Raw genomic sequence first — 12584 nt, 5'->3', positions numbered from 1 at the left:
ACAACTTAATACATATTTAATTCAATCAAAAATATCATATGCCTATGTACATTTATTAAAACAAAGATTTTGAAATCTTATCTAAATTTTTTAAGTTAAAATAACTTCTTAGTAGCATTTAGAAACTCAATCAGCTTCTTAACTACATTTATCACCTTACTGGGTTATGAAAATGTTTCTAAAGAACATTTTTTAAATAGATTATTATTTTAAATTTTCTATAAAACTGATCACAATCTTCTTCAAAATTATATTTTATGATTAATATATTTGAAATTATCAATAACTTCAGCTGACTATTCTCTGCAGATGTTTTCTAAGAAAATACTCCTTATGTACAAATGTGTGTGATAATTTAACTCATGTCTCATAAGTTCTATTCTTTGAGAAAATTTTGAGCAGCATTAAACTTAATTCTGAAATGTTCTAATTTTGTATTCCTCTTAAACAGAATGATTTAATTCAAGCTTGGCCTTTAAATGATTGGGAAAGTGAAGTACGAAAGCAGATGAAACAAAACTGGCCATCACTAATAACTGCTAGATAATGGGTAAGTAGGTTTCATCTGCCACTTTTACTTAAACATCTTATATAATATTTTGAAATGAGTGGAAGCTATTGAATATGAACAAGCTTTCAAGAGATCTCACTATGGAGAGCAGCAGAATGGATTTTCCAACATTTCCACAGACATCAGTCACATCGATAAGTGTATGTGCATACCTTGTAGCTCGCAGACTTAATTCCATCAGGAACTTCATCCTGAAAAAGAACACATTTATTGTATCTTCTGGGAAAAAATTTAAATTCTCATGACATATAAGAAAAATTCACAGCCGGACGGTGGTGGCGCATGCCTTTAATCCCAGCACTTGGGAGGCAGAGGCAGGTGGATTTCTGAGTTCGAGGCCAGCCTGGTCTACAGAGTGAGTTCCAGGACAGCCAAGGCTAACAGAGAAACCCTGTCTCGAAAAACCAAAAAAAAAAAAAAAAAAAAGAAGAAGAAGAAGAAGAAGAAGAGAAAAATTCACAAATTCCTAGAGACTATTTTTAGGTGAGAAGAGTTAGAAATTTTTAAATAATTTCTTTAAAGTAAATAAAAATTCAACAGGCATGGCAGCACCCGGCTTTAATCCTAGCAGTCCAAGGGCAGAGGCAAGAGGCTATCTATATTTGAGACCAGCCTGGCCTACACAGCAAGAGCAATGAAATAAGATCTTCTCTCAAAAAACAAGTAAGTAGAATAATCCAAGGCCCATATATTGCTGATCATGTACTTAGTGTACCATGAAAATATAAAAATGCTTACAAACATTCTATAACTCTCATTGGTGTACAAGACAAATGCAGTATCAAGCTGATTAAGCTGTAGCAAACATTCCAGAATCCTTGAGATGCTCTTTGGCCGCTCTTTGGTCCTTATTAGGAAGTATCAGGCTGAAGCTAAGGCTTGTCAGGGAGGGAGTGAGTGTCTCTGTGTCCCACTTGTCTCTGCTCTTAGCGTGCACAGTTCAGATGCTGTATGTCTATTGAAAGGGTTAATTCAATTAGTGCTGCCCCTCTCTTACTAAAGCACAAACACAAGGGCAGAGCTAAGCTTATATAACCAAGGCCTGGCACCCAGCAGGCTCACACAGAATATTCATTATTCAAATCACATGCTAATTAATGCTTTACCAGTCTCTGGTGTCATTTTCCTCTCATGTCTTACAAAACTTTTTTTCTAAATCACAGCATTTCTCTGCCAGTCTTATATATATTTACAAAATGGGTATATTTTGAGGTAGAATTTTCCCATTATCTTAGGTTTTCCTTTTTTTAATTTTTAATGTTAATTTATTTTGGGGAATTTCACACGCAAAAAAAGTGCATTCTAACGTCACTTCCATTTCTCTTACTCCCCTCCTCCCTGCAAAGCCCCTCCCACATTCATGATGTTGTCTTATTTTTGAGGCCCACTGAGTTTAACCAGGTCACCTGTAGGACCATGGGTTAGGAGCTCTATGTTAGAACTAATGACCAGCTCTGTAAGGTAAGGTATTTCACAAGTTAATCCTTGAAGAGTTGCATTTATGTGTGGCTGAAAGCATGCTTCACATTCTCATAAAAACTACCTAAAAGTAACAGTTGACATTTGCTTTAACTCCCCATGCTAGGTACTACTATGAAGCAATGTTTACATGCATAAAAATAAATCACTTGAAACCATAAACCCATACCACACATGTCAAGGTGGTCATTACCTAAACCAAGAAACTAACACATTGCTAAGGATAGTAAGAAATAAAAACTGTTGTGCACCATTGATAAAACATATATTACTACAATCACTATGGAAAACAGTTCTATAATTCCTTAAGATTTACAATGACCACACAACCCAACATATTCATCTGTAAGTATATATGAAGAAAATCTAAAAGGCTACAGATGTGCCTCAATGGTACAGATATATTGAACAGCAGCAAATAAATAGATATATATTATCTAATGGATAAATATACTATATATAAATCTAGACATTCAGCAATACATTGACTTACTCAGAATAGAATCTGACGTTATAGTATATTCTACTTAAAGGATTGATTTATTGATTTATCTATTTATTTATTTAATATATGTATGAGTACACTGTAGCTGTCTTCAGACACACCAGAAGAGGGCATTGGATCCCATTACAGATGATTGTAAGCCACTATGTATTTGCTGGGAATTGAACTCAGGACCTCTGGGAGAGTAGTCAGTGCTCTTAACCACTGAGCCATCTCTCCAGCCACTGATATATTCTACTTAAAAGCAGTATACTAAGTGAAATAAAGCCAGATATAAAAGGACAAATATATAATTGCCTTTATGGCAAGTTCCTAAAACAGTCAAACTGATTGAGGAGGAAAAAAAATTGAATGGTGGTGGCCAAGGATGGGGGGGTGGGGGTGGGGGGCTGGGTTAGTGTTTGAGCAGCATGGTTTCAGTATCTGAGAAGAGAGAGGATAAGAAATGGGTAGTTGATGACTGCACAATATACATGGACTTAATGCCACTGATTGTCAGCTTAAAGTGGTTAAGTGATCAATACCGTGACACACACAATAAAAATGGGAAGTAAAAACATAGGTATTTTGGTGGTGCCTGGTATTAGGGCAATAGGGCATCATGCATGCTAAACAAGAACTCTGACATTGAGCTATACCCCAGGCTCCATATATGTACTTGTGAAAACCTGCACCATTTCAAAGTGTAAAAAGGAAACTCTCTGCTTTCACAATAGAATACTTCAAACTTCCAGAGTACAAATATCAAGCTAAAAGATTGATTAATTTCTCTGATAAGTCAAAAGACTTTATTACCTTGATAGGCAGAGAAGGAACCAATGTGGAATACCTTAAATAAAAATTGATGCAGGGCCAACAAGACAGTTCAGTAGGTAAAGGATCTGACAAATAATGTAATAAATTTTTTTTTTGTTTTTTTGGTTTTTTTTTTTTTTTTTTTTTTTTTTTTTGAGACAGGGTTTCTCTGTGTAGCCCTGGCTGTCCTGGAACTCACTCTGTAGACCAGGCTGGCCTCGAACTCAGAAATCTGCCTGCCTCTGCCTCCCAAGTGCTGGGATTAAAGGTGTGCGCCACCACCGCCCGGCCGTAATAAAATATTTAATTTATTGACTTCATAAAAAAATAAGGGCTGGAGGGATGGCTCAGCGATTAAGAGTACTGACTGCTCTTCTAGAGGTCCTGAGTTCAATTCCCAGCCTCACAACCATCTGTAATGGGATCTGATGCCCTCTTCTGGTGTGTCTGAAGACAGCGACAGTACACTCACATATATAAAATAAATAAATCTTTTTTTAAAAAAAGAGTGTAATAACCATAAAATTTTAATTTTACTTTAAAATAAAAAACTGGAATGATGGTGAACACTTTTAGTCCCAGAACTTGGAGGCAGAGGCAGGCAGATCTCTCAAGTTTTGAGGATAGCCTGGTCTACATAGTCAGTTCTAGACCACCGGGGCTACATAGTAAGAGATCCTGTCTCAAAAAAAAAAAAAATAATAATAATAATAATAGTAATAATAATTATTATTATAAATAATATAATAATTTATAAATACAATATAAATAAATTATAAATAGTTATTGTTATTATTCTATTACCATTAAAAGTATAATTCAAAGTAGATTTTACAGAGCTGCGAGATGGCTCAGACAGTAAAATGCTTCCCACACAATCATGAGAACCTGAGTTCAGATCCCCAACAGCCAAGCGAGGAGCCAGGCAGGAGACAGCCCCTGTAATCCTTGTGCTGAAGAGGCAGCAACCATCTTGGAATCTTCCCATCAGAAATACAGTGGAAAGCAACAGGTAAGTTTTGTATTTATAGGTTTGGGTCTATGATCTGTAAATTGAATGTTATATTTAAGCAGAATCAAAATTATAGTTTGATTAATGCTGGCCTTCTCTGAAAAGTTGTAAAGAAGGAAGAGAGCTGGAGCAGTTCTTACAGAATGACAGGGCTTGACAGCACAGTCTCTTCTTCCACACTGGTTGATGTCATTCCAGAAGGGACATGGCTTCTTCAAGTTTACCTATAGAAAAATAGAAAGTTATAAAAATATAAAACCCTGAGCATATAAATTGACTGTTAGTGTCATGATCACTGAGAAACAACTGTCCCACAGCTGTCCCACAGCTGTCCCACAGCTGTCCCACAGCTGTCCCACAGCTGTCCCACAGCTGTCCCACAGCTGTCCCACAGCTGTCCCACAGCTGTCCCACAGCTGTCCCACAGCTGTCCCACAGCTGTCCCACAGCTGTCCCACAGCTGTCCCACAGCTGTCCCACAGCTGTCCCACAGCTGTCCCACAGCTGTCCCACAGCTGTCCCACAGCTGTCCCACAGCTGTCCCACAGCTGTCCTTGGGCCTCCTCATGCACAGGCGCTTGTATGTACACACACACACACACACACACACACACACACACACAAAGAGAGACAGAGAGAGAGACAGAGAGAGAGACAGAGAGAGAGACAGAGAGAGAGAGACAGAGAGATAGAGAGACAAAGAGACAGAGAGACAGAGAGAGACAGAGAGACCAATGGGTGGTTTCTCAAGCAAACAGTTCACTGGTGAGCCAAGCTTTCCTACTAAAAAACTGTATACATTTTAAGAGTCAGAGGCAGCCCAGCAGGTGAAAGTGTCTGCTGCATAAACTTGACAACCTGGGCCTCCACTCCAGAACTCACAAAAAGGTGAAAAGCATACAAAGGTGTCCTTTTACATCCACAGGCATGCCATGGCATATGCACCTGCAGGTACATATATACACACACACAAACACACACACATACACATATACACACATTAAATTTTTAAAATTTTTTTACTTAAACTTTGTACACATTTAAATAATTACCAATTTCAGTAAAAGTACTGAAGTTTAGTCATCTCAGAAAATATAACCATCCATTATAGCATACTTATATAAAAAAAATTAAAAGTACCTTGTAATATCTAAAGTAGTCACTTTCAAGAAGCTTTTGCAGTCTTGGGAAAAGTCTGTAGTTATTAAACTTATCGATGGTCTCGACATCACAGGTACAGTCATCCAGGTAACCACTAACCTGTTATAACAAACAAGGAAACACTGGGTGTAAAGGGCCCTGATGCCACAAGGCTTTTCTCCGTATACAGTTACCATTTTTAAAAGCCTGCTACTGGGCAACATTAGCTTCCCACCCTCTCTTGGTTCTTTAAGATAGAGAATGCCAAAAATCCAGCAATGGTGTTGCTCTTCTTGGATCTCCAGAGCAACACAGTGGCACTTTTATAAGCTCAGCTAAGCCGGTAAGTACACAGAACTGGACCCGGAGCAACCACCTTATAACCTTCCAGAACCCAGCAGACCTGACCAAAGGTTGGCACTGAGATTAAAGAGAAATAGATGTCTCCCTGTAGCTGGACCAAGAAACAAGAAAACTCAGATCACATTGTATCACATGAACTGACACACAGCAATCAGAGAGAGGGGAGGGCAGAAACAAATGCAGTCTGAATCCGGAGAGCCCAGCTCCCACTTACACCTGGCTATCTGAAGCAGGACTCTATTCTTATTTTGAGTTTTCCTGGGACTGCTCCTGTCTGTCTGTGTCTCTGTCTCTGTTTTCCTCTTTCTCTCTCTTGTTTTCTGAGCCTATATAGCTCAGAGACAGCTTGGTGAATATATAAAGTAATACTAATTAATAAAACAAACAGTAACTCCCTTTTAAGACTCTGACAACTCCAACTACTGGGCAACATCGGGATAATAAACTTACCACAGATGCTTAGCACTGATGTCCTGACCCTGCCTCCTAGATCAGTCTATTGACTTTCTACACCAGGATGAAATGAGAATTTACAGTCAGCTAATATTATTGGCTGTAAAACTGAAAGTTTTGGGCATTTGTTTGGAGTTAAGCACACACTTAATAAAAGTAATGCAACATTAAGTAACAAGTACCTAATGATTCAAGAAAGAAAGAAAATGCATCACCCACAATACTTTGGTGTGCTATGTTTGCACTATAAACTACATTGAAAATGAGGAAGTTCCCCAACCCCTCACTGAGGAGCCACTGACAGCTGGCACGGAGAGTTTTCTTTAGGGATGTGGTCCCTGGTAGGTTGACCATGCTCCCGTGGATGGCCACACACCCATACATATAGAGCAGCACAAACTGATCTAGGAGACAGTTTTTTAAAAAGGATACCCAGGCATTTTGCACACTTTTAATCCCAGTGCTTGGGAGGCAGAAGCAGGTGGATCTAAGTCAGCCTAACTGGGAGGAGCAGGGAGAGGAGTGCATATAGACAGAATCAAAATGCATTATAGACATGTATTAAACGACATTATATAAAAGGAAGGAAGCAAGGGCTGGAATGATGACTCAGCAGTTAAGAACTTGTATTTCTCTTCCAGAGGACCCAAGTTCCCAACACCCCTGTCAGGTGGCTCAGGCCACCTGTAAGTCTAGCTATGCTAGATCCAATGCCTTCTTCTGGCGTACTCAGGCATGACACTCACATGCACATACCCCACACAGATATACATACAAACATATAATTTAAAACATTTTTTAAAAATAAGAAAGTGGGGGCTGGAGAGATGGCTCAGCATTTAAGAGCTCTGACTGCTCTTCCAGAGGTCCTGAGTTTAATTCCCAGCAACCACATGGTGGCTCACAACCATCTGTAATGGAATCTGATGCCCTCTTCTGTTATGTCTGAAGACAGCTAGAGTGTACTCATATACATTAAAAAAATAAATCTTTTTAAAAAATCATTTAAAGCCAGGCACTGGTGGCACACACCTTTAATCCCAGCACTTGGGAGGCAGAGGCAGGCGGATTTCTGAGTTCAAGGCCAGCCTGGTCCACAGAGTGAGTTCCAGGACAGCCAGGGCAACACAGAAAAACCCTGTCTCAAAAAAAAAAAAAAAAATCATTTAAAAAAAAAAATAAAGTGGCCGGGCAGCATTGACATGGATCTTTAATCCTAGTATTCAGGATGGCAGAGGAAGGCAGATCTCTAAGTTCGAGGCCAGCCTGGTTTACAGAATGAGTTCCTAGACAGCAAGGGCTACATAGAGAAATATTAAAAATAAGAAAACAAGTAAGTAAAACTTTATTAAAACACTGAATTAATATTTACCCTTGGACTATGTAAAATCCTACACTGTCTTCATTTAAGAAAATTGAAAACCAGTAATGGGGAGAGGGTGGGAGGTAGAGAGCTAGCTCAGCAGTTTACTGATTTTTCTGGTATTATTTTCTAGCAATCTGATCCATATAACCTATCGTTCCCATTTTCACTCCTTTTGAGTTTGTAAGGATAGAAATCACATACTATTTCTAGCCTTTGCTTTGAAGTGTTACAAAAGAATGACACAGAAACATCAGGAAGGACAAGTGGAGAGCACATCTGAGCCGGCGAGTCACAAAAGGAAAACCAGAAAGGCCTGAGCTGGAGCCCACCTGAGCTGGAGCCATCTGTCTGTCCCAGGAGCTCACTGATAAGGTGGAAATAAACCTGTAGAATGTCACTAAGTACTATTACTTCCAGGACACTCTTGGGTGCTCTTCTGCCACTGTGGGGTCTACTGCCTCTCCTGGGAGCTTCCAGAACATTCCGCATAGTACTGCAGTATTAGAGTTACCTCACTGTAATCACCCTGGTTGTATCTCGCTCATCAACTAGAGCAGCATTTCTCAACCTATGGGTCAAGAACCCTTTAGGGGCCATACATCAAATAATCCTGCATATCAGATATTACATTACAATTCGTAACAATAGCAAAATTACAGTTATAAAGTAGCAATGCAGTAACTTCATGGCTGGGAGTCACCTCAACATGAGGAACTGTATGAAGGGGTCACAGCATTAGGAAGGTGTGCCTATCTGCTGCCGCCATGTAGCTTGCTGGGGTAGGTTGCTCCAGGAGTATTTAACCTGTGGGCGGGCTTTCCCCGGGGTCAGAAGAAGATACAAAGTTCCTGAATAAACTGCTTGAAGAAGAGCTCCGGCGTTGTGTCTTCCTTGCTGGATGAGGTGGGCGCAACAAATGGTGGCCCGTACGGGGACTGAAGCTCAGAACTTCAAGCAGTCAGGGCGGTCGACCGGTAAGTTCCCAGGTTAAGGTGGGACAATAGAGGAGGTCCTCAGGGAAGAGATGAGAAGGTCCTCAGGGAAGAGGCAAGAAGGTCTCTGAAGAAAGAGCAATAAAGTCTCCAGAGCGCAGAGCAGTAAAGTTTCGGCTTAGTACCGGACAAAAGTGAAACTAAGTTAAAGTGTCAGCTTAGTGCCAGACAAAAGTGAAAGTAAAATGGGAAACTCTCGGTCTCACCCACCTTTAGTAGCTCTTCAGGAGCTGTTGACAGCTAAGGGGCTGAAAATGAAGAAGCAAACACTTGCCACCTTCCTTTCAGAGGTCGATACTGTGGCCCCATGGTTTGCAATTTCTGGACATCTGACGTTGGCCAGTTGGGACAGGCTAGGAGAGGACTTAGACTTGGCATGGGATCAGGGTTGCTTAAGAGGAGGAGTAAGAGGGATGTGGAGATTAGTTAGGCATTGTCTGACCAACGAGCGCTGCTGTCGAGCTCTGGAGAAGGGGTCAGAGGCGTTGGAACAACTTAAAGAAGAGAGATCCATAACGTCAGGAGGGGGAGAGTCTGACAGTAGTAGCTCAAGCTCCAAGGATGACCTGGAGAGTCTCGAGGAAGACCTAGAAGAGCTCATAGCCAGGATTGAGGCCATAAATTTTAAGAAGGAGAAGAGGAACAAGAAAAGGGAAAGGCATAAAGAGCACAAAGAGGAAGGAAAAAATGAGGAAGTGCCTCCATTGCCAGTCCCCCCTTCGGCACCCCCTCCTTGTGCGGAAGCTGAAGGAAAAGGAGAGTCAGATACCTTTTGCCCTGAGGTGTGGAGGGAAGCTAGAATGGCCTTCCCAGTATTTCAAGATGCAAATGGCCAGAGATATCATGAGCCTCTAGATTTTACGGTTTTAAAAAACCTTGCAGAATCAGTAAGGACATATGGCATAGCTGCCTCTTTTACTGTTGCCCAGCTGGAGGTCTTGGCCCGACATTGCATGACACCGTCTGACTGGATGAGCACAGTTAAGGCTTGTCTAACTACTGGACAATATCTAGATTGGAAGATTTTTTATCAGGAATTTGCTCACCAGCAAGCAGGATTAAACAGGCAGGCAGGTAATGCTACCTGGGATTTTGACATGATAATGGGACATGGTCGCTATGCGGGTGCCCAGACAGGGTATCCCATCCAGGTCTATGAGCAAATTAACACCATTGCCATACTTGCCTGGAAGGCCCTGCCTAATAGAGGTGAAGTGGCTGGAAATCTGACTAAGATTGTACAGGGGGCCACTGAGCCGTTCTCAGACGTTGTGGCCCACATGGTGGAGGCAGCGGGACGCATTTTTGGGGATCCCGATACTGCGATGCCACTTATCCAACAATTGATTTTTGAGCAGTGTACCAAGGAGTGTCGCAGCACTATTACCCCATGCAAGTCTAAAGGACTTGATGCCTGGATGAAAATATGCAGAGAAATAGGGGGGCCCCTTTCTAATACAGGATTGGCTGCTGCTGTTATGCAACTATCCAGAGGAAAAGGTAGTACCCCGGGCGGTGCCTGCTTCCGCTGTGGCAAGACAGGACACCTTAAAAGGCAATGTCCTGAAAAGGGAAGGAAGGAGGAGCCACGCCCTAACGGGCCAGGTCTCTGCCCACATGCAAAAAGGGAAATCATTGGGCCAACAAATGTCATTCTCTTAAGGACATCAATGGCCAGCCTTTAGCCCCAGCCTTTGGAGGTGCTCAGTCAAAAAACAGGCAGAGGGGCCCCAGACTTCAGGGCCCTCAAATATATGGGGCAGTAGAGAACAGTCAGAGAGTCTGGCCGAGCCTTCAACCTCCCAGCTGCGGAGAGCAACACCAGGATCTGCAGGGCTGGACCTCCGCTGCACCACCAGAGTCGTATTGAACCCTCAGATGGGGGTGCAGCTGCTGAAGACAGATCTTCAGGGTCCTTTACCACCTAACACTGTAGGACTCCTGATTGGCCAATCCTCTTCGGCTTTGAAGGGCTTAATAGTCCACCCTGGTGTCATAGATTCAGATTTTGAAGGAGTGGTCAAGATCATGGCTTCATCCCCTTGAGGGATTGTTGCTATCTCTCCTGGAGACCGAATTGCGCAACTACTGCTATTACCCAGCTTGCATGCCCAGTTTCCAGCACAAAAGCAGAAACAGGGAGGGAAGGGCTTTGGCTCTTCCAGGAACCCTACTGTTTTCTTATCCTTATATCTGGATCAACGCCCCTTGATTGAGTTGAATGTTAATTGATAACAGATTATGGGACTTCTAGACAACTGGGGCTGAGAGGAGTATTGTAGCCATTAAAGACTGGCCCTCTGACTGGCCCATACAACAAACAGCTCAGACCCTTCAAGGGCTAGGCTATGCCAAAACACCAGATATGAGTGCTTGGGAGTTACCCTGGAAGGATCAGGAAGGGCATCAGGGATGTTTTCAACCTTATGTTCTGGAGCTCCCAGTTAGTTTGTGGGGCAGAGATCTTTTGAGAGATATGAGGCTCAGGTTGACCAATGAGGGACAGTATTCCAAAGCTTCACAAGAGATGATGAGGGGTATGGGCTGGCATCCCTCTCATGGTGATGGGAAGTACCTCCAGGGCCGTAATGCCCCTATTATACCTGCCCCAAGGAAAAGAAGACAGGGTTTGGGTTTTTCTTAGGGGCCCTAAGGAGGGAATTCCCATTACCTGGAGTATAGAGGATCCGGTTTGGGTTCCTCAGTGGCCTTTATCCTCTGAAAAGCTTCAAGTTGCACAAGAACTTGTAAAGGAGCAGATGGCCATGAAACATATTCGACCTTCAGTATCCCCTTGGAATACTCCTATTTTTGTAATAAAGAAGAAATCTGGAAAGTGGAGATTGTTACATGACCTGCGGGTTATTAATGTGCAGATGCAGGTCATGGGGGCAGTGCAATGGGGCTTACCTCTGTTGACCACTTTACCCAAGGATTGGCCAATAATTCTAATTGATATTAAGGACTGCTTCTTTTCCATCCCTCTACATCCCAAAGATTTCGAGCGCTTTGCTTTTACTTTGCCATCCATTAATCAAGAAGAACCAGATCGGAGATTTAAGTGGGTAGTTTTACCACAGGGGATGGCAAATAGCCCCACTATGTGTCAACTTTATGTAGGGGCGGCCATTCAACCATTGAGAGATTCTTTCCCTTCCCTGAAATGCTTGCATTACATGGATGATATCCTTTTAGTACATAAAAGTAATTTTTGTACTAAATTTTTTAAAAAAAAATTTTTTTACATACTGCCTATCAAGATCTGGTGCAAAAGTTAAAGGATCATGGTCTCCATATAGCCCCAGAGAAAGTACAACAAGAGCAGGCAGTAAGTTACCTGGGAGCAAGGATAGGGCCCAATGAAGTCATTCCTCAGAAAATTGAATTGAGAGTAGATCATCTTAAAACTTTAAATGATTTTCAGAAATTATTAGGAGATATAAATTGGATTAGGCCCTATTTGAAGATCCCAAATTATGAATTGAAACCTTTGTATGACATTCTAATAGGGGATCCTGCATTAGATTCCCCACGGGTGTTGAGCCCTGAAGGGAGAAAAACACTTCGTAGAGTAGAAAATGGACTACAAGAAGCCATGCTACAGCGTTGTACACTGGGACAACCAATTTTGTTATGCGTCCTTTCTACCCTGACGCAACCCACGGCTGTGCTGTGGCAAGCTGGCCCGCTAATGTGGATACATCCAAAGATATCAGCAGCTAAAACAGTGGAACATTACCCTACTGCCGTGGCAGGTTTGGCAGAGGAGGGAATTCAACAAAGTTTACATCATTTCGGCCTAGAGCCGGCGACAATTGTCGTCCTTACAATAGTGGCCAAGTGAGAGTCTTGTGTGCAACTGTTAAGGTGTGGATATAAAGGAGAAATTGATAATCATTATCCAAGGC

The 12584-nt window shown here is 41.9% G+C and overlaps 1 protein-coding gene across 1 annotated transcript in view; it reads right to left on the bottom strand.

Moving 5' to 3' along the window:
- Ero1a (endoplasmic reticulum oxidoreductase 1 alpha) overlaps positions 1-12584 on the bottom strand; it is a 41837-nt gene that overhangs the window by 20546 nt on the left and 8707 nt on the right. Inside the window, exons 2-4 of the mRNA XM_034497789.2 lie at positions 5503-5622; positions 4503-4586; positions 724-762 (exon numbers count right to left, since the gene is read on the bottom strand). Of these exons, the coding sequence (XP_034353680.1) occupies positions 724-762; positions 4503-4586; positions 5503-5622 (243 nt within the window). The remainder of the gene's footprint in view (positions 1-723; positions 763-4502; positions 4587-5502; positions 5623-12584) is intronic.

The sequence above is a fragment of the Arvicanthis niloticus genome, chromosome 3 (genome assembly GCF_011762505.2).
Source record: "Arvicanthis niloticus isolate mArvNil1 chromosome 3, mArvNil1.pat.X, whole genome shotgun sequence".
NCBI lineage: Eukaryota > Metazoa > Chordata > Mammalia > Rodentia > Muridae > Arvicanthis > Arvicanthis niloticus.
The sequence above is the reverse complement of the archived record's forward strand: the minus strand, read 5'-3'. Positions and strand labels throughout refer to the sequence as shown.